Source organism: Octodon degus, unplaced genomic scaffold (assembly GCF_000260255.1).
Source record: "Octodon degus isolate 3935 unplaced genomic scaffold, OctDeg1.0 scaffold00010, whole genome shotgun sequence".
In the NCBI taxonomy this organism is placed as follows: Eukaryota; Metazoa; Chordata; class Mammalia; order Rodentia; family Octodontidae; genus Octodon; species Octodon degus.
The window spans coordinates 7,409,674-7,436,750 of NW_004524586.1; the positions used below are offsets into that span (position 1 = coordinate 7,409,674).

A 27,077-nucleotide genomic window follows, 5' to 3' on the forward strand; every position below is an offset into this window, starting at 1 on the left:
AACTAAAAAAGAGTAGAGCCCCAAAATTTAAGGACTCAATCTAAAACTGGGCATCTGAGATGAATGCACACTTCTCAGAGGAAGAAATACAAGAGGCAAATAAATACATGAAAAAATGCTCCAGATCACTGGCCATTCAAGAAATGCAAATTAAAACAATATTGAGATACCATCTCACCCCAGAAAAAATTACCATATCATAAAGAAATCAACCAACAACAAATGTTGGAGAGGCTGCAATAAAAGGAACCCTTCTCCAATGCTGGTGGGAATGTAGACTGGCAACTAGTATAGAGATCAGTTTGGAGACTCCTCAAAAAACTAGAACTGGAGATCCCATTCAGTCCAGCTATTCCCCTTCTGGGAATTTTCCCAAAGAAATGAAAACAATGTATCATAGTGATATATGTGCACCCATGTTTATAGCAGCACAATTTGTGATAGCCAAATCTTGGAAACAACCAAAATTTCCAACACCTGAGGAATGGATGAAAAAGAAGTGGCATTTTTATACAATGGAGTATTACTCAGCTATAAAGAAAAACAAATTCAAAGCCTTTGTAGGTAAGTGGATGCAACTTGAAGCTATATTCATAAGTGAAATGAACCAGATACATGGGTAAATATTGTATTGTCTTCCTAGTGTAAGAACTCAGAAGAAATAAAAATTGAAAGGTATAACAGACACAGTTAAATGGAAAGAAACAGAACTCAAGGATTTAATAATAACAGAGAAAAAGGAGAAAAGTTAGGAAATAAGGTAGGGGCAAAACCATACATGTATATATACAAGATGGCTAAGGCAACAGTCCTAAGAATTTTCATCAGATTTTTGAAAATTGCATTTAATGGGTAGAATTCTCACCCTAACTCTATATGCTGATATCTGTGAACTGAGCAACTACACTGAGGACAGCAATGTGTAATACTAACGCCACGCTTGAAATACCTGTCATCTTGGTCTTATAAATGTGTACCATTTCTAATGTCATATTAGCACTATACTCTCTAATTTTTTTTTAAAAAAGGTAATAAAAGAAAACGAGAGAAAAGAACAAAAATTTAAGATTTCTTGAAAGCATATGGTAATGTTCAATGATATGTCCCAACTTGTGTAACTGTATCTGTTAATCTGAGCAACAGATTCGACAATAATGATATATCACTGTCAGATACTCTTGTTTTGAAAATCTGTAATGTATGTATTATTACATGTTACCCTGTTTCTGTTTCTCTTGCTCTTGTTTTTAATTCTTCAAAATAAAATTATTAAAAAAATAAAAATAAAAAATAATAAATGTGTTATACAATACCAACAGCTAACCTTTATGTAGCTTTTGCTTCATGCCTGGTCCTGCTCTAAGCAGGTCATATACGTTACTCATACTATAGTCACCATTTCCACTTTACAAAGGAGGTCACTGAAGCCCAAAGTTCTATGGCTTGCCGAGGTCATTCAGGTCACAGATGGTGAAGCCAACATTTGAATCTGAACAGGCTGGATCTAGGCAGATGCTGAGACAACTATGAAAATTGAAACAGGAAGATGCAGGAAGAAAGGCAAAGCATTAGGCAAGAGATCCTACCTGGAGGTGAAGCAAAACCAGGCCATCTCCAATGAGAAGAGTCTTACCTGAGAGAGCTGTAAGGAACACGAGACCTGCTGTTCCAGCAGCACACCGTCTCAACCATAGGAGTTGGCGGGTCTCAGGCAACTAAATAAAGAAAATCACAATTGGATTGCAGGGATTAGGAGAGATAGCAAAGATGTCTAAGGCCAAACGTAAGTGCCAATTGAAGGTCAGAACTTCATTGGGTTCTAGACTAAGCTAAGCACTCTCAACAGATGTTCTAACGTGCATCATATTTTATTATGATCATGCACTGCTGTCTAATCTACCATCTTGTAACACTTGTGGAGGCAAAAACTGCTACCTGTCTTGCTGACCATAGTAATCTAGTCTGCTGCTTGGTATGACGGTACTCAGACATGTATCCTTGATAACTGAATAACTTATATTACTTGGGAAAAATGCTTTTCCATGATTGAAATGCTGTAGCTTAATAAATAGCACTGGATTGTTACATTAGGGCTTAGCAAACAATCTAAAGTGCAAAATGCCTAGAAATAGTATTTTTGGTAAAAGCTAAATTTGTTTTTATTTTTACTATAGCCAACTTCTTCTTTTTTTTTTTTTTTGCAGAACCGGGGATTGAACTCAGGCCCTTGCACGTGCCAGGGAAGTGCTTATTCTATTGAGCCATCTCCCCGGCCCACCAACTTCTTTTTATAGCCAACTTCTGATACTTATCAGTGAGTCCACAAATATTATTAAGAACTTTTTGAACAAGCCGTTACACAGATACAAAGGAGTTAAGTGGTGTCCTCAAATGGCTTATAATCTGTAATATGAAAAGTTATGTATCATTAGTAAGATATGACAGGCAGATATTAATGCTGTCTATTGGTACTTTCTACGATGATGGGTATATGTTATCATCCATGGCTAACGAAGGCTCAAAACAATGACTAGCTTGGTGTGGTGGATCATTCCTATAATCCCAGCACTCAGGAGGCCAAAAGCAGGAAGACTGCCATGAGTTCAAGGCCAGCCTGGGCCACTTAGTGATTTCAAGGTCAGCCTGCATAACAGAGCAAGACCCTATTTCAAAAAACCAAACCAAAGCAAACCAAAACAAACAAAACCTGGGCATGGTGGCACATAGCTGTAATCCCAGCCCTTGGTAGGTTAAGGCAGGAAGATCACTGAATTCAAGGCCATCTCAGGCTACAAATCAAGTTGAAGCCTAGGCTGAAGTATACAGGTAGCAAGACTCTGTCTCGAAAGAAAAAGAAACACTGAAACACTGCCTAGATATGACTGAAAATTATATAAAATGTTATTTTTACTTAAATATGAAGAAGCAAAATGTTTAAGCTGGACATGGTGGTGCATGCCTACAGGAAGCTCAGGCAGGACTACAAGTTCAAGGGTAGCCTGGGCAACTCAGGGAGATACTGCTTCAAAATTTAAAAATATAAAAATAAAAAAGGGCTGTGAATATAGCTCAGCACTCCTTGGGTTTTATCTTAAGTATTGCCAAAAACATAATTTCTTTAAATAAAATTAATGTTACTTAATTTTAATTACTAAAAATTAAGCACTATATGGCTAACTGACCATCATTTCAAATCCTTCCCATACTTAGATGTAATACCAAGAAAGAGGGAGAAAACAAGTGATACAATCAGTAATATATAAGAGTTTCAATTTTGGCAGAGTGTATGTGTGAGTATATATGTCTAAATGTGTTGGTATGTGTGAATTTGTGTTAGAGCAGTGAGTGGCAGCCTGATCATGAGGACTGAAAAGAAAAGAATGGGTGGTTAAGAAATAGAGCTACAGACAAAGACAACGTATTTTAGCAGTTTGGCTTTGAAAGTGTACTACACACTTCAACTAGCTGGCTTCCCTGTGGGGATGACTGCAAGCTAACACCTCTAATTCTTACTGGGATCCAAGCCACAGCAGTTCCACAGCTATGGGCTGGTGCTACTTAACAATCCTATTGTCTCCTCACACTGCTCCATAAAGTTGGTTTAGTTCTGTGATGGCAAACCTAGACGCATGCTGCAGTGGGCTGTGTGTACGACTGAAAGCTACAAAAGGTTTGCCATCAAGCGTGATTTCAATACTTAATCCAATAATCACTGGCTTTTATGTTTTCTTTGTTGCTGTTTTTGGTGCTGAGGATCAAACCTAGGACTTTGTGCATGCTAGCCAAGCATTCTACTACTGAGCTACATCCCCAGTCCTAATCACAGTTTTAAAATACTAGAAAAAACTGTCTTGTAGGGGTGTGAATGAGATCTCTACTATATATAATGGCTTCCAAAATAACCATACCTTGCTTTTATATCAAAGCATAAAGTGTAAAATCTCCTATTTTCCTAAAGGAAAATCAGCATAGAGAAAACCCTTTTAGACAAAATCGCTTAGGTTTAATATGTGCAATTTGAATGGCAGGTCCCCATTTAACAACACAACATGCATACCACCAAAAGTTCAGTTATAGCGCTTATTCTGGCCTGCCGTGCCTTTCTATCCACCATCCCTTCTGTAAGTTAAAATGCATGGGACATCTCACTGTTGGTGCTCCTCACTTTTCCTCTAAAATCGATATTCGCTCCTTTGCCAATAGGTAATACAGACAAAATATTCCATTCCTATATGACCCAGAAATTCCACTTCTAGATATATGTCCAAAAGAACTTTTGATCCCCAGCACCACACGCTGTGCTAGCCCCGCCCCCAGGGTGGGCTGAGCTGGCCACAAAAAATAAAAATACAAAAGAACTGAAACCAAAAAGATATTTTGCACACCCATATTCACATCATTATTCTCAACAGCTAAAAAAAAAGTCCACTATTTTTTTATCTATGCAAGACAGATGTAGATAAACACAACGTCACATCTATGCACTATGGAATGTTACAGCACCTTGACAAAGGAATCCTGACACATGCTACATCATGAGTTAACCTGGAGGAAACTATGATACATGGAATAAGCCAGTCACAAAAAGACAGACTGTATTATTACACTTACAGGAAGTACCTAGAATAAATTCATAGAGAAGGTAACCTGTAGTAGAAAAGGGTTTATTTAATGGATATCAAAATTTTTTGAAGACTGGTTGTACAATATTGTGAATATATTTCACATTACTGGCTTAAATGCTTAAAATGATTATGTACATTCTATCACAATTTTTTTAAAAAATCAGCTGTTACACTAATTTTTCTTTAATTGTTCTAGCTCCAAAACTATGTAAGTTCATGTTTTGCTTTTGTAGTCTCAAAATCATCTAAAGTCTCAATATTCAACTTATCTCAACTTCAGTACAATCTTGTTTCTGGAAAACTGACAGATGTTACTTTAAAGGAATCTGTGGCTGGACTTGTAATTTCTCATGAGAATCAGAATTTCCTGTTAGCATCTGTACGGACGCGGTAAAAATCCACAGCCTGACTTTTACCTTGTGCTCAGGGAGCAGCAGCGAGAGCGAGGTCCACAGGCTGGCGCAGTACAGAAGCAGGGCTGACCCGAGGTGGGCTGCAAGGCGGTACTGACTGACGCGAGGGATGTCGTAGGAATCTGGCTTTTCTTCTAATCCACTTTTCACCATGTACCATCCCAACAGACCCTAGGGCCCAGAAGACGGAGGCAAATCTAGATTGAAACTACTTTGTTTTGTTCCCTTCCTGGCCTCTGCTTTCCACATCCTCCCATATCCCAAGAAGCATAACCCACAGTTCCACACTTGGTACCAGCAGTACTTCACCACTACTTAATGTTTTACTGAACTAAAATCCAAATATAAACTACAAAACCTTCATCATTGTATGCAAAACCCTACATCCAGTTGAGAGAATTTGACATTATGTAAACCACTGATTAAAAAAAGAGTTGACTCTGAAAACTACATTGCTAGCTTTAAAAAACCTTAATTAAGGTAACTGCTTAAAAACAATTATTAGGTGAAGATCAGGCAATTATAAAAGCTTTGGAGATGGCGTGGTGGTGCACTCCTGTAATCACAGCGCTTGCGAGGTGGAGGCAGGAAGATTATCATGAGCTCAAGGGAAGCCTGAACCGCACAGTGAGTTCAAGACCAGCTTGAACTACATAGCAAGACTCTGTCTCAAAAAACAAACAAAAACAAACATACAAAAATTAGGGGGAGGTCATACAAATCTGTAAGACCTCTAGACAGATTGTTTTGTAAATTTCTGAGTTCCTACTTCTTTTTTCTTTTCAAGGAAAATGAAACTAGAAAGCAGTTTATGTAGGTACAAGAGGTTAATTTTTTTTTTTTTTTTTTTTTTTGGGTGGAACCGGGGATTGAACTCAGGTCCTTGCACTTGCCAGGGAAGTGCTTATTCCACTGAGCCATCTCCCAAGCCCCGGTACAAGAGATATGAAGATGAACTCTAATCTGGGGAATCAAAGAAAAGCCTCAGTCTTGGATTGGAAAAAAATAAAAAGATGACAGTAAAAGGACATGTCTAAATTTAGACATTTACATTGTGCTGGATTTTATGATTCTCTGTTGTAACTGGCATTCTCAATCAACCACACAACTGTCGGTTCCAATTATATCAAGTATAATGTAGTCCTCTCGTACCCACTTCTACTAAACCAGTAGAATCAGGTTGAAGAGGTGTGATTCTCCCACTTCTTTCAATACATTCGTTCCTCAGGAAACTGTTTTGGCCACTTCTTTCGCCTTCAAGAGTACCTTTGTTATTCTCTTTTTTTTTTTTTTTTGATGGAACTGGGGATTGAACTCAGGCCCTGGCAAGCGCATATTCTACTGAGCCATCTCCCTGGCCCTGCCTTCGCTATTCTAATTACCCTGATTTCAGCTGTGTAAAATGAGAGCATATAGAGTTCACCAGCCCTCACTTTCATCCTCCCATCACTTTGACATTTTAAATTTCTCCCTTCCCAGAAATCTATTTTTAGTCTTTTTTAAATGTATTTAGTACAGCATCTACAGGATCACTACACAGATTAGACTCCGAGTGATCCTCCTGTTTTCAGCCTCCCAAGTGCTGGGACTACAGGTCCACGCCACCATGCCAAATCTCAGTTGCTGTCTCAGTGTGCCCCCGGGGACCAGGCTGGCATGGCATGTGGTGCCAGGGATCAAAGCCCGGTCCCTGCCCTTGCCTAAGCAGGTGATTTAGTCCACTGAGCTATCTGGCTGGCCCCCTTTAGTATTTATTTCCAAAATATGAAGTTTCATCATCTTCCATCTAAGTTTCCCTGTTACTATTAGACCCTTTTTCTTTCTTTCGGCTTTTTGAGACAGGGTCTTGTTATGTAATTCAGGCTGGCCTTGATCTCAAGGTGAGCCTCCTGACTCAGTGTCTGGAGTGCTGGGATTATCCCTCCAGCTCTATTAGACTTCTGGCAGTGTCTAGCTCCTGTTTCTATTGCCTCCATAATCCCTTCCAAGTGGCTCATCTTGGGCCGGGGAGATGGCTCAGTGGAATAAGCGCTTCCCTGGCAAGCACAAGGGCCTGAGTTCAATTCCTGGTTCCACAAAAAAAACCCCCAATAAAACCAAGTGGCTCATCTTCTTGCCACTTCTAGGTAGCCAGCTAGCTTCTTCCTGATTAACTTTGATGTTACTCCGACACTCTCCCTCAGAACCTTTCTTTGTACTTCGATCCCCATGTTTCTAAGTGTTCTCTCTAATTCCTTCTCTTGCTGCTCAGCTTTACCCAACCTCTTAACTATGGGAGTCTTTCAGAGCTTTTTTTCCTTTAAATGAATTTAGCTTAAATAATTTTAAACACTATACCTAAGTATCTCTCAGGTAAATCTGTATTGTAGGATCTTTCATTCTACAAAGTGTTTTTCTCTTCTGGAGTTTTCCTACTTGTCTTTGGGATTCTACTCTCTTGGCAAAAAGAAAGAAAGCCCAGGTGATACAAGAATATGCATTATTGGAGAATTTACTGATTCCAGGCATTCAGATGAGTGCTTTATATGTTTGGGGTTTTTTTCGTCTTTTTTGTTTGTTTTTGCAGAACCGGGGATTGAACTCAGGCCCTTGTGCTTGCCAGGCAAACACTTATTCTACTGAGCTATCTCCCCAGCCCCAAGTGCTTCATATGTTATTGTCTTAATACCCACAAACTCTAAATGACAGGTACCGTTATGATCTGCATTTATAGGTAAGAAAATCATAGTTTGCAAAGGTCAGTTACTTGCCCTAGTAAGTGGCAGACTCAAATCATACTCTTACCCACTCTGTTACAGTGACTCAAAGATTACTTCCTTAGAAATAATGCCAGCTAGGAAGCTCCTTGAAGCACCTCTAGTTTCCCAAACTTGAATGAATCTTACCTGGAAGGAGACCAAGCCACAGAGAGCAAGAACGCGGCCTTTCATGCCACGACTAAGCCAGCCCTTTCTCCAAAAGTAGGCAGCAGGCAGGATGTATGCAAGACCTACAACACGACCCCACATGCGGTGTGAGTATTCCATGTACCAGATGAACTTGAATTCGGCCAGTGTCATATCATGATTCAAGCTGGGTGAAACAGGAAGTCAATAATAAAGAAAGAGGCTATGTCTGTCTGATTTTTATTTCCCCATGCAATGCAGAAACCGTCTCAGACTGGCAGTTTTGTAGCCTGCCCTGTTCCTCTTTATCAACTTCAGGATGACTCTAGACTTAGATGTTAGACTAGGAGCTCATTAATTACCTGAACCAAAGATCAAGCAATAAAGGAATCGAGGCAGGCACAGAGCCTGTAATCCCAGCACTGGGGAAGCTGAGGTCAGAGAACTGTGAGCCTGAGACTAGTCTGGCTACAGAGTGGGTTTCAGGCCTGACTAAACTACATAGTGAAACTGGGTCTCAAAAAGAAGAAGAAAAGAAAAGAAAAAAAGGAATCTAACCATTCCATAGGGTTTCAGGTAAGATCAGGTAGTGGTTATTTACCTTTTTTTTTAAACTTACATTTTAAATTCTGGAAATTGTTGGTATTTCTGGAATTCTGCTTCCCATTCCTCTTGGTTTGTAGGTGGCTTCATCTCTTTTATTAAATGCCAATCTACCATGGAGAGGCCAGACTCTGTCAACCTTAGGACAGGAAGCAATTTCTTTGAGTTCATGACACTAGATTATTCATAAATGGTTTACAGCAAGTAGATCATAACCCCAATCAAAATGAACACATCAATTCACTGTTTCCTCCAGGGATTGTGCTTTCCATGGAAGCACTTATTCCACTGAGCCATCTCCCGGCCCCAATTCTTTCCTCTTGTGATACCCTTTTTTCTTACTGCTTAAAAGTCTATGAGAAACACTGGTTTGTTACTTTTCTTTCTTTCTTTTAAAAACGTATTTGGTACAAGGTGTTACTACACAGCTTGGACTCACAGTGATCCTCCTGGCTGGCTCAGCACACCCGGGGGTGGGGTGAGTGCGGCATGTGGTGCACACCCTGGTCCCTGCACTTGCCTAAGCAGGTGCTCAGTCTGCTGAGCGATCCTGCCAGCCTTTTTTTTTTTTCTGTCTTTTGTAGACAGGGTCTTGCTATGTAGTTCAGGCTGGCCTTGAGCTCACTTTGTAACCCAGGCTGGTTTCAAATTCCCAAAGACCCTCCTGTCTCAGCTGGGACTACAGGTGTGTGCCAACACATCAGGCTTGATTTCTTTACCCTCTTACTTGCTTAATTTTTTTCAGTCAGTTCTTCTTACTAGCATTACTTGACAGGCAAAACTACCCAAAATGTATCCTAAATACATAACCAGCTCTTTTTTTCTTTTGGCCAGGAACTACACATGCTCTACCACTGAACTACACCTCACAAGCCATAACCATCATTGTTTTTTAAACTGTAAGTATCAATATCTATTAATCTTACAAACTAGTGGATTTCACTAATGCATACTCTCTTTTTTTTAAAAAAAAAAAAAAGTATTTCTTTATTTGGTACAAGGTCTTGCTATGCAGCCTGGACTCATACTGATCCTCCTGGCTCAGCCTTCCCAGTGCTGGGATTACAGGAGTGTACCACCACGCCTGGTTTCGGTGGCCTGCATGGTGCACCCAGGATTCCAGGGCTGGCTTGGCATGCAGGATGGGATCGGACCCAGGTCCTTGTGCTCGCCTGGCAGGCGCTTACTTCTAAGCTATTGCCCAGCCCTATGTATTCCCCATATTCTTACCTCCACTAATTTCACTAACGCAACACCTATACACACGCACGTATTTTGCTTTGATTGTGTCTCTCTTCTCCTTCCCCTGTTCCAGATAATTAACATTCTTTACACAGGGCAAACAGACTTCTTACAGGAATGCAGGCTTAGGTTCTCTGGGGATTTACTGTTACATAGTTTCCCAGAACAGGCTATGAGGCATTGATGGTATATTGAAACAGATAAATTAGGGCAGAATATGAGAAATACTCTTTATGAAAATTGACCCAGTTTCACAACCCCATAGTAGCATATTAGCCACTAGCAGAATGATCCCGAGGAGAACTTACTATTTTCAGTAGAAAACATGACGACCTTGTACCTTGTATCTGGATTTGTGAAACCTTTCTTTAGAGTGAGAGACCAACTGCTGAAGGACTACAGATGTTTTAATTCATTGTCTTTCATAGATGTGAAAAATATCTTAAGAGGTACAATCTCTTTGGAATAAGATCAAACTCTTGAATTCATATGGCATACTAGGTATGTGTGTAAATAAACTGATATTTAAAAAAGAAAGAAAACCAAAAGCTATCAGCATCCCTAAACTAAACTAAAACTAATTTTAGGCCATAGGCAAGAAATGTACAAGATAAATCTGGACACTTCAGGATATCAAAAGCAAGGAACTATCAAAAGTAGAACAGGGTCCTATCAGATGTGTTTAAATCTCTGAATTTAGGATGATATTTAAAAATGCAAATACTGGGCCGGGGAGATGGCTCAGTAGAATAAGCGCTTCCCTGGCAAGCGCAAGGGCCTGAGTTCAATCCCCGGTTCCAAAAAAGAAAAAAAACGCAAATACTTTGGTGCCTTTGGGAAGTCTTGGGAACTAATTTATTATTTTCTTTTCTTTTTTTTTTTTTTTTTGAGACAGGGTCTCACTCCATAGCCCAGGTTGGCCTTGAACTCATGGTGATCCTCCTACCTCAGACTCTGGAGTGCTGGTATTACAGATGTGCACCACCATGTCTGGCTAATTTATTGTTCTGAAAATTGGTAAACAAAGGGAAAGCATCAAATATCTGCCTTGCCTTTTCTATAAGAAAAGGTTATATCTTGGGATAACCAAATTGATGAGGGAGTTTTTTGTTTTTCAAAACTGAGCTAATAAATATTATAATTTTGTAACTCTAATGAAATAATGCCTCTAAGTAACAGTAATTAATGGTTTCTGAAATCTTCTAAGGGACACCAGACGTCTGTGAATGTTCTAATCACCTATGAAGTGTCTTGGTCCTTTAACCTTAGTCTGAATCTGATCAAGAAGTAAGTCTTTACTGGACACATAGGGCAGACTGGGACATATTAAAATCAACACAATCAGCAAAACCAAGACTGTGTGGGTTGCTCCAGGCAAATGTCTTGGGTGTCCACAACGGTAAATCTAAACAGTGTGTTTAAAGTTTGTGGTGCATGAACCAATTGTGATATCCGACACTGTGAAGTACCATAATTGATCCAAAAAACCGGAAAAACATTCAAATAAAATTGAGATTGAAGGGAGAAAGGAAAATGAGACACAGAATCCACCCAAGACACACACAAACAATCCAACGCTCCTCGTTTAAACTTAAACCAATCTTTATAACAGGCTCCTCCTAATGACATACTAACCTGCTCTGTGGCAGAGAAAGCCATCAGATATGGTGCCTCCTCAAGGCCTCAGTTTCTCCATCTGTAAAATGATTAAGAGCTGTACTAGCCGCTCCTTACGGTCTCTTCCCTCTCAAGCACCCTGCGCTCCTAATGACAACCCAGAACTCCTGACTCGCTCATGCAAACTACTCACCTAGTCACTCCGCCAAGAATCACTGCCCCAGCCACCATTCCACTGCAGACCAGGAGCCAGCGGCCCACGACCCGCTCAGCCGCCTTCGAGGGAAGCGACACTGCACCCTTTCCAGACTGCAAGGCCACTTCAGTGACGGTGCTGTACTGCACTGGCTGCACAGGGCGCTGGATGCCGTAACTGTCACCACCCTAAGGATCAAAGCAGACAATTACAACTGAAGAGACGGGGGGAGGCGGCTACCCACACCCACCACTGCTACTGCGGTTACATCACCGTTCTCTACGTTCCAAACCTTCCAGAATGGTTCTCCCGCCTCACCTCTTGCCTCACGCCAGTGTGTCCACACACTACGTCAATTTCCCGTTCTCTGCGCCTTCTCCCAGATCTTACATTCTTTCTTCTCTGGGTCTTTTAAACTTAATTCCTCCCTGGAACACTACTTGTTCCCTGATTGATACTACTTCCTAGAGATCTCAATTTGTGTATCACCTCCTCCAGGAAGCCTGCCCAAACTCTCCAACAACAGGTCACTGCCACAGAACACAACTGCTACCAGGGTTCTTAACACTCCGATTTGCCTCTTTCACTAATCCATAAGCCCTGGACGGCAGGGTCTGATCAGTCTCAAGTGCTACTATCTTTATTTCTAAGGCGGTCCCCTTACATAACAAAACTTTTATGAAGAGTCAACAAATAAACCGTAACTTCCTCCAAGGAGGCAGCCTTGTAGTATCTACCTTTCTCTTCCCAGGTCCTAACACACAACCATTTCCCAACAACCGTTAGTTGAGCATATACCTCTCTGTTTTGGCTCTATCTGTAAAACGTCTATGTGGGCCAGTGAGATGGCTCGGTGGAATAAGCGCTTCCCTGGCAAGCGCAAGGACCTGAGCTCAATCCCCGGTTCCGCAAAAAAGAAAACAAACAGAAAAAAAAAAAACCCAAAACGTCTATGTTCAGTGTTCTACGTCTAATTAACTGAGCAACTTTAGACAGCCAACTTAAACCTTGATTTTGTTGTTGAGACACAGTCTTCCTGTGTCCGTAGTTCAGGGTGCCTAGAACTCATGGCAATCATCCTGCCTTCCAAGTGCTGGAATGACATACTGCGCCACCACGGCTGGCCTCAATTTTCTTTCCTGTCCAGTGGGTTTGTACAGTAGTTCCTGATTACTTGGGGTGCTTTTAGCAAGAGCAAACATGCAGTTAAATATTATTGAACTTTTTGCCTTACACTAAAGTTTCGACGTGTATTATTTGTCATAACAACCTCATTAAGTAGGTATTATCCCCATTTCACAGATAAGGAAACTGAGGCACAGAAACTTATTTAGCACAAAACTCGAAACAAGCGAATCGAATGAATGTAAGAGCTCTGGACACAAGGAAATGTGTTTGAAACGTAGGTAACGTGAGGAGGGGCGCTCCCAGTCTTCACCTTGGCCTGGTCCCATCCCCACCCAGGATCCGGGTCTGTGGCCGTGTAGTACCTGTGCTTTGGGAGCCCCCCCAGGGCCCAGGGGCGGTGCACACCGGCTCCGCATCAAGGCCTTCAAAGATGGAAGGAGCAGCCGCTGCATACTGACGACAACGCCCGGCCGCCACCCGTGCGCCTCAGGGCTCGCGATCTCTTTTCTCGGCTCCCCGCGGCAGCAGCACTTCCGGGTCAGGGCGCCGGCGCGCGCCTGGCGAAGCTGGCGACTGCGCTTGCGCCGTGACTACGCTTCCGCGCGGTGGGCGGGGCCTCGGACGTCGGGGACGTGCAGGGCGCGAGCCTGGCGAAGCTGGCGACTGCGCTTGCGCCGTAACTACGCTTCCGCGCGGTGGGCGGGGCCTCGGACGTCGGGGACGTGCAGGGCGCGAGCCTGGCGAAGCTGGCGACTGCGCTTGCGCCGTAAGTACGCTTCCGCGCGGTGGGTGGGGCCGCGGACGTCGGGGACGTGCAGGGCGTGCGCCGCCTTGGAGGACGCGCTTCCCAGGGTGCGCGCGCGGCCGCTCGGCCTGTGAGTGGAAACCGAGGGCGCGAGGAGAGCGTGGAGCATGAAGAGGCAGGGGACCTCCTTGGAGCGGAAAGCCGCGCGGATACCGTCGGGGACGGCCGGTGCGGAAGAGGCGGGGGAGGGGCGGTCGGCCGACTCGGCTCTCGGCGCCGGCGGCGGGCGCTGCCCGCGAGCTTTCCTCCGCGCCGCGCATACCGCCCCTGCGGCTCGGACGGCGCGGGCTGGCCTGGAGCTGCCTGCGGGGATGCGGGCGCAGCGCCTCGCGGCGGCCTGGCGACCCCGAGCCTCGTGTGCCATGGCCGCGCGCGGGTCGCTGGGCCCGTCTCGTGGCCCCCGGAGCTGTGCGGAGGGCGGGGTTGGAGTGGAAGCCGCGCCGCGGCGGAGTCCGAGGCCCCGAGCTTCGAGGTCTTTGGGCCGCGCCACGTGGCGCGCAGGCCGGAGCTCTTGGGTCCTCTGCGCCAGCGGGTCTCGCCTTTTGTATTTGTGTCCCTGTGTCCCGAAAGTCACCGAGAACCCCCAGGAATCTTTATGTGACTTAAGCAGTACACTTTGATCAGGTTGGAAATTAAAACAAAATCTCTAAATAGAAAACCATAATAAACCCATGTTAACATAAATAATTTTCGTGTACAATATTCCTAAACAAAAAAAAGCAAAATGGCAGTGTCACTTTTGCAAATCCTTTTGTAGCTTAATGGAAAACAGCTGGATTCTTACGCCTGACGTTTTAAATCAATCTTGTCAAGTAGTCTCTTGAAACGTCTATTTGTGAATAAAAAGGTAAAGGCTTATAATTGGTGTAAAAATGGTTTTACCCCACAGACTAAAAGTCTTCAGAGATGCCCCAAGTTATGGGAACTTAATCGCTTTAAGCACTGTTGCGGCCAGGGAGATACAGCTCAGTAGAATTAAGTGCTTGTCCGGCAAGTGCAAGGTCCTGAGTTTGATCCCTGATACCACCTAAAAAAAAAACCCCAAAAACCAAACGCTGTTGCTTCAAGCAAGGGCCTCATCTTTCATTTCTATAAATAACTTTCTCAGGATCGCTGCTTACTCTGCTGCTGGCCTCCGTTTTGTGTACAGCTCACCTGATGTAGCAGTTGGTAGCAGCTGTTGAGACTCTTGGGGTTAACGCAGTATGGTGGGTTAGGAACATAGATTCGCAAGTTTTCCAGTTTGATACTATACTCTTTTAAATAAATAACAGCTAAAAGTGGGTATTAGTTGATGACAGATTTTTATTTTTCAAAATGTTCAAGTTTTCATTGTAAAAGCAGTGTTACAGCCTGGCACAGTGATGGATGCTTGTAATCCCATTTAAATGGGAGGCTGATACAAGAGAATTGCAAGTTCAAGACCAGCCTGCAAACTTAGAAATATCCTGTCTCAAAAAAATACATTAAAAAGGGCTATAATAAAAAGTTAAAGACATCATACACAGTGAGGTATTCATACCCATGTTTTTAACAGCATTATTCATAATTATAGCCTGTATGTTCTTCAACAGATGAAGAAAATGTGCTATTTATATTTTTACACACTGGAGTACTATTCAGCCACAAAGAATGATAAACTTGAGTCATTTATAGAAAAATAGATGTACTTGAAAGCATAATGTTAAGTAAAATCAGACACATAGGCTTAAATAGTGCATATTTTTCTTAGAAACTGTAAAGTGCAGAATAAAAGATAAATAATAGGGAAAAGAGGTACTGTAATCCAGCATGGACAGTGTCAAAAGTATCTAGATTCAGTGTAATTTTCTTTTGTGTTTTATATATATATATTTTTGCCTGCTAGTCTGGTTATTGATCTGTGTGTATGATAATTAAAGATAAGTTCTGGCCCTAGTATGAATTGCTGAATCATTATGGCGATCATCTAATATGGGCTTAAAACAAAAGCCCACCTTCCCAAGACCACCTCCCTACTTTTTCTCCAACTCAGTCCAGGGTGCAATTTCCTTTCACCCTTCCTGCCGCTTTAGGGAAGACCCCAATCAGTTCTCAGGTATATCTGAATATCCCCCCTCGAACTCCACCCCTGGCAAAAGCCTCAGCCTCCCTTTGTTCAACTCCAGAGAATTCCTCATCTTCCCCACATTCTCACCGTGTCCTCAAAGGTAATAAAGCACCTTGCCCTTTTCCCTTCTGCCTGTTTCTTTGCTGTACCATGCGCCTGAAAAAAGCTTATCAATTAACTTTATAAAGACTTAGAAGATAGAGCTGGCTAAATAGCTCAGCGGATTAAAGCGCCTGGCAGGGGCTACCCCTGCCCCTGGGGTGTGCTGAGAGGGCGATTGAGACTGGGCGTGGTGGCGCGTGCCTGTAATCCCAGCACTTGGGAGGCTGTAAACAGGCAGATCACTGCAAGTCCAATCTAGTAGTGAGACCCTGAACACCCTGTAGACCCTTAAAAATACAAAAGAAAAAAAAAAAAGACTTAGAAGATAAATACTTGACTCTGATGCTGGCAATAAAAGGAGGGTAGAGAGAAGGAGGAAACAGAATTGAGATGTGTTATGAATATATACCAATTTCCCACAATGAACCATTATGTGCTGAAACTTGTACTAATAAAAAAAAAGTGTTTTTAAAGCTGGTGATATCACTCATTGCAAGGCTCTGGGTTTCATCCCCAGTATCGCAAAATTACAATAAACACACAACTACCATAGCAGGTAGAAAAATTCAAGCTGTCAAACCAAAGAAGTAAAATAGTTCCAAATCCACTAACAGTTACCTCAAAGTAGTGAGCATCTTCCATGCATCGTTGCATGGAGTAAATACAGTATTTTAAATTAAAAACATATCTTTATTTTACACTCAAACTATATCATTTTTAGTATCAGTATATGAATTGATATACTTGCAATTATTCAACTTTTAATATTGAAGTGAATATTGGGTACCAGTGGTAGACACTATTTTTGCTTTAGGTAATAAAGACTTCTCACATAAGACCTTAGGAACTTTAGGTCAGCTAAGACTAATTTGATACTTTCATAAATAAGAGATACAAAGTAAGTCGTGTTCTAAGGGGGAAGATATAGCCCATAAAGAGTTAAATTTGTTGAAAAGAGGGAGACAAAATTTCCTACTTTGAGAGGAAAAAAGAAAGCATGGAAGCGTAGCTTGACAATTGAAAAATTTTAGCACTAAAAATGAACCCAGAAGGATTTTGTGCATTAAGATGGCATAAGCAATCTTGAGGATGATAGGACCAGCCAAACAGCTCAGTGAGTTAAAGCACCTGCAAACAGGCACAGGGGCCTGGATTCAATCCCCAGGCCTGCCTTGCTGGCCCTGTCCCTGGGGTGTGCTGAGGCGGCAGTTGAGACTGGGCGTGGTGGTGCATGCCTGTAATCCCAGCTCTTGGGAGGCTGTAAACAGGCAGATCACTACAAGTCCGATCTAGTAGTGAGACCCTGTACACCCTTCCCTAAAATACAGAAAAAAAAAAAAAAAAAAAAAAATACAGTGAGGATGAAGCCTGGGGAGAATTGAAGACATCAAGAGGAAATAGTATGTAGCTTACTAATGGCTACTTTAAGTTCTTGTTGGGTACTATGCTTTGTACATGAATTAGGTCTTTTAGTCTTCATTACTCAGGTAGGTAGCAAGACCTACCATCTTAGAAAACTCTAACCTAGAATCTCACAATAAGTGGTGGGACTAGGATATAATGTCATTCTTTCTTTTAAGCATATATTCCTTATAAAGACATTTAAACATGATGCAGAAGTTGAGCATTGTAGGAATCTGAGCTAGGATGTGATGATGAGCTCAGTATTTAAGGAAGACTAATCTGACAATATTCTGCTCAGTAGGATTTCTTGCATGTAGGTCTGTGTGCCTATTTCACCGTTATGACATCAGTTTAATAGTGTGATATTGTACTGTTTGTGGTGCCTAGGGCACTTACCTACTTATTGTGTGCCATTTAGAGTTTGCTAGTAAAATGTTGTATTTGTGAGAGATTCATCTGGGTAGTACTTTCATGTGTGTCTGTCCTCCACATGTTTCAGGAGCAGCAAATGGATTTCTTATGGAAGTATGTGTGGATTCAGTGGAGTCAGCTGTGAATGCAGAAAGAGGAGGTAAGGAAATTAAAGAGTGAGACACAGTTGGCAACCTTTCAAGGAGCTAAAAATAATTCCCATGAGCTGACTTCAGAAATGCTCTGAGGGCCTTAATAATCCTTTCAAAAGCGACTTGAGGCCGGCCAGTTGGCTCAGCGGACTAAAGCACCTGCGTAAGCAGACCACAGTGGCCAGGGTTCAATCCCTGGCATGCTGTGCCAGCCTGCCCCCAGGTTGTGCTGAGTTGTTGACTGAGACAGTGTGGTGTTACATGCCTGTAATCCTGGTGCTTGAGAGGCTGAAAACAAAAGTCACTACGACTCTGATCTGTGTAGTGAGACCCTGTAGACCCTGTACCAAATACATAAAAAGAAAGTTCTCCTATAAAAACCAACTAAACACCTACTGGAAAATTATGATCCAGTCTTTCTGTGTAGCAGATCACATTTGAATCATGTTCACAATGACGCTTGGTCATTACAGGTTTTTGCTTTTTTTTTCTTTTTGAGACAGGGCTTCACTATGCAGTTCAGCCTGGCTTTGAACTCACTTTGGAGCCCCCAAGCAGGCCATAAGCTCACAGTGATCCTTCTGTCTCAGCCTCCTAAGTCCTGGGATTATAGGCCTATTACACCACACCCAGCCTACTAAATTATCATTGAACAGTAGCAAAACTGAAAAATTCAAGATGTTAGTTTAAATTGGTTTTATAGGACTTTGAGCATGTAGCTCTGTGATAATGCTCTTGAGTTCACAGTCCCCTCCTAACCTCAAAAAAACAGATAGTTTTAGAGACCTTATCTTTACTCCAGTGTTTGTTTTGTATATGGTTTTAATAGGAAGTATAGACATTTTCCATCATCTCATGATCTGAAAATGTTTAAAATTTTTATTACAGAAAAGCTTCAAACATAGCCACAGAGTAGTGTAATGAACCCTGAGGTACCCATCACTCACCTTCAAACTTTTAAACGTGTTTTTCTTTTTCTTTCTTTCTTTCTTCTTCTTTTTTTTTGTTTCCAGAACCGGGGATTGAACTCATACCTTCAAACTTTTTCAGTGGTCCCTGATTTACTTTTTCACTGAAGAGTCATGTAGTACATATTTTCAGCCTTGATGGACACTTTTGGCATTTGGCTTTTTTTTTTTTTAAATTGGTACATTTTAGAAACACATAATTATTATTCATCATAGGGAATTAGTTAAGTCATGCATCTTGCTGCTATTTTCCCCACTTGCTTCCCTTCCCTTCAATCTCCTTTCCCTTCTTTGTTTACAAAAGCTTTGTTTCCATTCTTCTTTTTTTTCCTTGACCCTTGTTCCCCTTCTCATTTGAATGTTTTCTTCCCACTTCCCAATATGTATTACAAATTTTGGTTCTTATTTATACTTTTGTTTTCTCACAGCAGAGAACTAATGTGCTATTTAAACATGGTAACTGATTGATTTCACTTAAAGAGTATGGTCTTAAGGTGCATCTATTTAGTTAGAAATGTCTCAAGCTTATTGTTCTTTATGGCAGAGTATTACTCCACTGTATACATATAAAAGCATATCTTTATCCATTCATTTGTTGATGGGCATTTGGGCTGTTTGCAAGATTTAGCTATTACAGACTGTTCCATTATGAACATGGTTGTGCATATATTGCTTTGGTATGATGCTTTGGCTAATTCTTGTAGGAAAATAACCAAGAAAGGGAATAGCTGGGTTTAATGGAACATCTGTTTAAGTTTTTTGAGGAATCTGTGCTGATTGCAGCATTTTACACTTTCACCAACAGTGGAAAAGGGTTCCTTTTTTCCCCACAGCCCCACTAGCATTTGATATTGGTTGATTTCTTGATAATAGCCATTCTTTCTAGAATAAGATAGAATCTTACATTATTTTAATTTGCATCTCTTGAACAATTAGTGATGTTGACCATTTTTTCCCATATTTGTCATTTCTACTACATCTGAGAAGTATCAATTTTGGATGGCCATTCTTGGATTGGGTCTTTAAATTTGAAGGGAGAGGTCTGGATTTTTTGAGTCCTTTATGTATTCTGGGTTTCGTCTGAGGTGTTTTGCCATACTTTGGGTTGTTTCTTTATTCTGTTGGTGGTTTCTTTTGCTGTGCATGGTAACTGAAAGCTATAAAGCTTTTAATAGACTCAAATCCCAGTTGATTCTTTCTGATATTTCCTGTGTGATTAGTATTTTGTTTGTGAAGTTTTTGCCTATACCAATTTCTGGAAGAGTTGTTCCTCTTCTATCTTCCCGCAGTCTTAGTGTTTCTGTTTTCATATTTAGATCTTTTGATTTTAGTTTAGTACATGGTGAAAGATAGGGATCTAGTTTTAATCTTTGAAATATGGAAAGCCAGTTTTTCCAGCAACATTTATTAAAAAAGCTATCATTTGTCCAGTGAAGGTGTTTGGCTCCTTTATCAAATACAAGGTAGCTAAGTGTGTTTAGAATTGTTTCTGCATTTTATAATCTGTTCTACTGGTCCTCAGGTCTGGTTTTTTGGGTTTTTTTTCCAGTACTATACTGTATTTGTCATAAGTAATTATGTAGTCTCATATCACATCAGGGATTGTGATGCCACCTACCTTGTCTTTGTTGCCCAGAATTGCTTTTGCTATTCTAGGTTTATTCTGATTCCAAATGAATTTTAGAGTTGTTTTCTCTTAGTCCTGTGAGGTATGCTATTAGTAATTTGCTTGGGATTAAATTCAGTCAATATTAACAGTTTTGAAAGTTGGTTATTTTCAGTATATTGGTTCTTCCTACCCAAGAGTAATATTTCTGTCCTTTTTGTTGTTGTTGTTTTGAGACAGGGTCTCTTTCTTGTTCTGTAATTCAGGCTGACCTTAAATTCACTATGTAGCCCAGGCTGTCCTTGAATTTATGGCAATCCTCAATCTCCCAAATGCTGGGATTATAAGTATATGTGCACCTCCACACCCAACCTTTTCTCTTTTTCTAAATTAAAAGACAATCTATTTATTTATTTGATACAGGGTCTTGCTACGTGGCTTGGACTCGTAGTGGTTCTCTTGTCTCAACCTCCCCAGCACTGGGGTTACAGGCATGTACTGCCATACCCAGCTTTGGTGCTATCACAGTGTACTTTGGTTTCCGGGGCCAGCATGGCATGCAGTACCAGATATCAGTCTCATCCTTGGGCTTGCCAAGCAGGTGCTTAGACTGCTAAGCTATCTCCCCAGCCTCTTTCCTTTTTCTCATATACTCTCCAATCTCCTTTTTCAGAGGCATGTAGTTTTCAACGCAAATGTCTTTGACTTTCTTCTTTAGATTGATTCCTAGGTATTTCAGTTTTTTGCATGCTACTGTGAAAGATGTTAATGTAATTGCGCTCTCAGTGAACAACTGTTATTTGTGTATAGGAATACTCTTGAGTTTTGAATGTTGACTTTTTCTCTAGCTGTGCTACTGAATGTGGTTATTAAAACTAAAAGTCTTGTGATAGACTTATTGGGATCTTCTATGTAGAGTATCATGCCATCCACAAGTGATTTTAATTTAGTAAATTCTTTTCCTAGCCTTAGTCCTTCTATTTTTTTCTTATTTAATTGTTCTGACTAATGTTTTCAGAACTGTATTGAATAAAAGTGTTGATAGTGGACATCTTTGTCTTGTTTCTGATTTCAGAGTGAAAATATTTAGTTTTTGACCATTTACTGTGATGCTAGCTATTGGTTTTTCATAGATGGCTTTTATCCAATTGAGATGAAGATCATCTATTCCAATGCTCTGTAGGGTTTTTTGTTTTGTTTTTTGTTTTTAATCATGAACAGGTGTTGGACTTTGTCAGATACTTTTTTTTTCTTTTTTTTCAAATACTTTTTCTGCATCTGTTGAGATGATTGGTTTTTGTTCTTAACTCTGCTAATATAGTGTTTTAAGTTATAGTGTTAATATAGTGTTTATTGATTGTATATGTTGACCCATCCCTGAATTGCTTGGATGAATACTACTCAGTCATGCATGGTGTATGGACTTCTTGGTGATTTGCTACATTTTGTTTGCCAGTATTTTATTGAGGATTTTTGCATCTATGTTCATGAGGGAGATTGGCCTGTAGCTCTCTTTTTTTGTTGAATTCTTCCCTGGTTTTGGTATAAGCATAATGCTTAATTCCAGGAATTAATTTGGGTGTATTGTTTCCCTCTCAATTTCATTAAAGAGTTTGAGAAATAGTAGCATTATGTGTTCTCTAAATTTCTTGAAGTAGGCATTGATCTTTTGGATTTCTGCAGAATTTATTGTGATTTTACCCTTTTCATTCCTAATTGCATGAATTTGAGTGTGTATTGTTTTGATAAGTTTCTGCCAGGAATTTGTTAATTTTATTTAATCTTTCAAAGAACCAACTCTTTAGTTCATTGATTCTTGGTATTGTTTTCTTAGTTTCAGTTGCATTAATTTCTGCTCAAATCTTTATAATTTCTACCCTCAAATGTGCTTTGGGTTGGCTTGCCCTTTTTCTGGAGCCTAGAGGCTCAATATTAGGTTAGTTATGTAAGTTTTCTCTGTTTTTCTGATGTGAGACTTCACCACTAAAAATTTTCCTTGTAGGACTGCTTTCATTGCGTCCTACAAATTCCAGTCTGTTATATTGGCATTGTCTTTTTTTTTTTTTTTTTCCTGACCAAAGGAAATATCCTTTTTCAAATGAGAGAGAGAGAGAGAGAGAGAGAGAGAGAGAGAGAGAGAGAGATTGAGAGATTGAGATTATGAATGTGGGTTACAAAATATAGTTATGATACCTGCTGCTTCTACTCCTGCTCTCTCTCTTCTTCCCTGCCTCCTTCCTCCCTTTCCCCCTTTCTGCTCTGTGGTAGTACTGGGGATTAAATCTAGGTCCTTCACATTGGATTATATCTCCAGTAGCCCCCTCCCTTCCCTTATTTTGTGTTATGTATTTTTGAGTCAAGGTCTTGAATTACTTTAGGTTCTCCAGGCTGGGCTTAAGCTCATCATCTTCAGCCTCCCAGAGTGGTAGCATTATAGATATGCATAACTATGCCTGGCAATGTCTTACACAACGTTTTAAGACTTCTGTACTTGAAAAAAAATTTTGAACCATTTACTGTTAAATAAGAGCTTTTAAAAAATTTGTGCTGAACAGTTTTGTTTGTTTGTTTGTTTTCTCTTTTTACAGGAGCTGGTCGGATTGAGTTATGTTCTGGTTTATTGGAGGGAGGAACCACACCCAGCATGGGTAAGTGCTTTTTTCCACATATTTTCTTTTAGGAGTTTAGATAGCCCAGGCACAACTGATCATCAGTCTCACTTGGTCCTTTACTAAATAATGGTATGAATGTGTTTCAGTTTGAAATGCTTATGGTTGTAAGTATTATAATCAAAGATTTTGCTCATCTAGCATCAAAAAGCTGGAAGGTGTGTAGCTGCTGTATATATATATTATCAGCCGCTCTGCAGTAACAGCTTTCTCATTTATTTTTGAAAAATATTTTTACTTGGTATAAAACTCTAGATTGATAGTTTTTCCTTTTCCTTTCAGGTCTTTTAAGATGTTTTTTTCACTGTCTTCTTGTGTTGTTTCTGATAAATGTATCATCCACAACTTTGTCTTCCTCTGTGTATCACTTTGGTTGCTTTTAAGATTTTCTTTATTCTGAGTTTTGAGCAGTTCATTTATGATGCTCAGTTATGAAAAGTGTAGTTTTCCTCATGTTTCTTAGGCCTGTACACTTACGCTTTCCATCACACTTGGGTGGAAATGAGCACACATGTTCAGCAGTATTCTCTACTCCCTCTTTGAGAGACATTAAGTATATTTGTATTGGACTGCTTGAAAGTCTCCTAGAACTCACTGATTAGCTACCTTTAAAAAAAATCTGCTTTCTCTATTTCATTTTGCATCTTTGTCTTCAAGTATACTCATCTTTCTTGCTGCAATGTTTAATCGGTTAACTTTGCCTAGTGTATTTTTCATATCACACATGATGGCATTTAGAGATTTGAATGTTTTTACATCTCATGTTTTCTGAATTTTTTTGAACATGTAGATTAAAATTATAGTTGTTTTGATGGCTTTGTCTGCTAATTCTAACATCTGTATAAATTCTGGGGTTGTTTAATTTGGTTGATATTTCTTATTTCCCTGCCTAATAATTTAATTTAAAATACATTATAAATTTATTTTATTGGTTATTCAGTGTTTTTGCACTCAAATGTATTTGAGCAGCTAGGTTACTTAGGAACTTTCAGGCTTCATTTTAAAATTTATTAGGCAGGGGCTGGAGAGATGGCTCAGTGGTCTAGAGCACCTTCTTGGAACGGGCTTGGCAAAGCACAGGGACCACGGTTCGATCCCCCAGCACCACATGCCAGCCAGCCCCGCCCCCTGGTGGGCTGAGCTGGCCACACACACACTAAATGAATGTAATAAATAAATAAACAGCGGAATATATTTAAAAAAATGTACTTATAAAAAAAATTTATTAGGCAATTCCTGAGTAGTAGTCAATCTAGAGGTTTTTTTGTTTTTGTTTTTGTACTACTGAGGCAAGACCTGTATTCTATCCACTGTTTGTGATTCTTGAAGTTATTTTGTCTGCTTGTTGGGAATAGGTATGATCTTAGTGACAGACATTCTTTCTTACCCTCTCCAATAATTTTTTCCTGGCCTCATGTAGTTTCTTTACATGTATCCAACAGTCAGTACTTAGCTTAATATTAAAGGGGGTTCTTTGCAGATATCTGGAGTTCTTTTTCTCTCCTCCTTGGTACTTTTCCCTGCAACTGTAGGTTCCTTGTTCTTCATGGACTCCAAGCTTTGTCTAAACTCTGAAAATTCTGTAGGCTCCGCCTAGGTTCCCTCTCTGTACTGGGGTCTTGAGACTCTCTAGGCGGTAAGCTACTCAGACATCAATTTTGCCTTGTTTTTGTCTTTTAGGGATCAAAGTCTTATGGTTTGATATTCAAAGCACTGCTTTAAGTATTTTGTCCCATTTTTTTGTACTATAGGAAGGAGGGCAAAACTAGTTTCTATAAGCAGAACTTTTGATTCCAAGTTACGGTACTCTGATATTGATGATAGCATTAATATAAAGATTATATATATTTAACAGCCTCTTGGAGTCTTCTCACTAAAAAAAGGCATTCTCTGGCCATTCAAAAACCCCTAAAATGTATCTATAAATTATAGAGTAATCTGTTTCTTGTAATACCACTCATTACTCATTGTTTGATATTGGGTATATTTCTCTTTTGTGAAAAATTTAGCTTCTTTTAGCAAGGAAAAAGAAGATTCATATTTGGTAAACAACTAATGATGCCTGACACAAATCTTATACTGTTGACTATTTCTGACTTGACCACATTGTCATATGCAGGTACTTTTGTTCAAATATCTCTGCATAATACCATAAATAGAATTTTTACTACCTTTCAAGTATCAGTTTCAAAAATAAGTTTTGCTAAACTTCTTATCCAGTCCATAAAGTTTGAAAATACTTAACCATCTGTTTAGCGGATTTTATTTTATTTATTTTTAATGTATTTTAGTACAGGGTCTACAGGGTCTCACTACACAGATCATACACGTAATGATCCTCCTGTTTTCAGCCTTCCAAGAACTGGGGTTACAGGCCTGCGCCACCACACCCAGTCTCAATTACTGTTTAGGTCCCTGTGTCTGCCTAAGCAGGCACTTTAGTCTGCTGAGCTATCTGGCCAGCCCTGGTATAGTGGATCTTAAATAGAGCTATAATCAATTAGAGAGGAGAAACTTGGTCCTCAGGAATGTACTGACAGAACAGTACATTACAGTACAGAACAGTACTACTCAGCGCCTGAGTAGTAGTTAATATGCTTTCAAATGTCATAACCAGCTAAAGGGGTCTGAGTCAAAAGGATGTTTGTAGGACAACTGATAAAGTACTTCTTCTATATTGTAGTGTCTTCAGTTTTCTAAATTACTCTTTTTAAAAATTCTTGATTTCCTTATTGTTTACTTTCTACCAATATATACATTCTTCTTATTGTCCTTCTTTTCTTTATATCCATTTTTTTCTGATTTTCCCAGTCAGCCTTTTCTTTTGGAAGTAATAACAAGGAAAATGCACAAGTAATATCTTAATTGACTTTTTAGATCTTTTAGCTCCCATTTGAATTTTAGTTTGCTTTCTGTTCTTGTAGGTGTTCTTCAAGTAGTGAAACAGTGTGTCCAGGTCCCAGTTTATGTGATGATTCGGCCACGTGGAGGTGATTTTTTGTATTCAGATCGTGAAATTGAGGTGATGAAGGCTGACATTCAGCTTGCGAAACTTTATGGTGCAGATGGCTTGGTGTTTGGGGCACTGACTGAAGATGGACATATTGACAAAGAGCTGTGCATGTCTCTTGTGGGTAAGAATTTGAGAATGTGAGATGGTAGCATTTATGCTCTTAGTACAGAAAAATACCACAAAACTTTTCAGTCATACCTGCAAATATTTAAAACATCCTGTTTTAAGCACTAGTTATTCAGATAACCTGCACAGTAACTGAGGAAAGTTAAGAGAGCTTTCCCATGCATAGTGAGATGTGTTTGTAAGTGTGACTGAGTCAGTTTTGTGATACTGACTTCAGTTCCTTTAACCACCACACCAAAAACTTTCAAAAGCTATTGCAGTCAGTGAGTATGGAGAGAAGAGGAGAGGATAGAAGCAAACTATTATATTACTAAGCTAAAGTATTTCTTAAGAGCTTCAGAGGAGCAAGTAGTAGATATAATGTTCTTTATAGTTGCTAGGTGTTTTTATTTGGCATCCCTTAAGGTATGGATGACAATATTTTATCTATAAATCAGAGTTTAGTAGAACAATAAGACTTGAATTTGTAAGACTGCTGTTCAGTTTTTACTTTAGTTCACATTCTTCTTAGTAAAAAAGAACATCTCAGCTAATGTGAAGAATTGTGCACTAATCAATGATGACATTTTTTTTCTACTAATATACATTTGTGATATATGATAATTACATTTAGCCAGTGATTAGGTTCATACCTACAGTCCAGCACTTGAAAGGATCACCAGCAGTTTGGAGCCAGCCTGGGCTACATAGTGAGTTCAGAGCCAGCCTAACCTACAAAGCAAGACCCTGTCTCAAAAAAAATAATAATAATAATCACATTCATCTTGGGTAATTGGAACATGTGCATATCACATCTTAATTGTTTTTACTTCCTTTTCTCTTCCCCATTCTTCTGTCTCCCTCCAATTCTATATCCCGTTCCTGTTTTCATAGAATCTCTCAGTCTTCCCTGTCATTTGTGTTGTTTTGTTTTGTTTTACTGAGATAGGGTCTTGCTCTGTAATTCAGATTGACCTTGAGCTCATTATGTAGCCCATGCTGGCCTCAAGCTTACAGGAATCCTCCTGCCTCAGCCTCCTGAGT

General features: G+C 40.1%; 2 protein-coding genes across 7 annotated transcripts in view; one reads left to right on the forward strand and one right to left on the reverse strand.

Annotated features, from left to right (window-relative positions):
* Positions 1 to 13,248, reverse strand: part of LOC101586038 (cytochrome c oxidase assembly protein COX15 homolog) — a 23,521-nt gene extending 10,273 nt beyond the window's left edge. The window contains exons 1-6 of the mRNA XM_023708987.1: positions 13,072 to 13,248; positions 11,579 to 11,769; positions 8,543 to 8,665; positions 7,924 to 8,110; positions 5,042 to 5,209; positions 1,634 to 1,715 (exon numbers count right to left, since the gene is read on the reverse strand). Of these exons, the coding sequence (XP_023564755.1) occupies positions 1,634 to 1,715; positions 5,042 to 5,209; positions 7,924 to 8,110; positions 8,543 to 8,665; positions 11,579 to 11,769; positions 13,072 to 13,161 (841 nt within the window). The 5' untranslated portion in view covers positions 13,162 to 13,248. The remainder of the gene's footprint in view (positions 1 to 1,633; positions 1,716 to 5,041; positions 5,210 to 7,923; positions 8,111 to 8,542; positions 8,666 to 11,578; positions 11,770 to 13,071) is intronic.
* Positions 13,249 to 13,506: 258 nt separating this feature from the next.
* The window catches only part of Cutc (cutC copper transporter), a 67,644-nt gene continuing 54,073 nt past the window's right edge, over positions 13,507 to 27,077 (forward strand). For 5 of the 6 annotated variants that reach the window (XM_023709087.1, XM_023709086.1, XM_023709089.1 and 2 more), the window contains exons 1-4: positions 13,507 to 13,682; positions 17,609 to 17,680; positions 22,835 to 22,894; positions 25,840 to 26,049. In XM_023709087.1, the coding sequence (XP_023564855.1) occupies positions 13,622 to 13,682; positions 17,609 to 17,680; positions 22,835 to 22,894; positions 25,840 to 26,049 (403 nt within the window). In that variant the 5' untranslated portion in view covers positions 13,507 to 13,621. The remainder of the gene's footprint in view (positions 13,683 to 17,608; positions 17,681 to 22,834; positions 22,895 to 25,839; positions 26,050 to 27,077) is intronic. The other variant, XM_023709090.1, reaches the window with a different exon arrangement.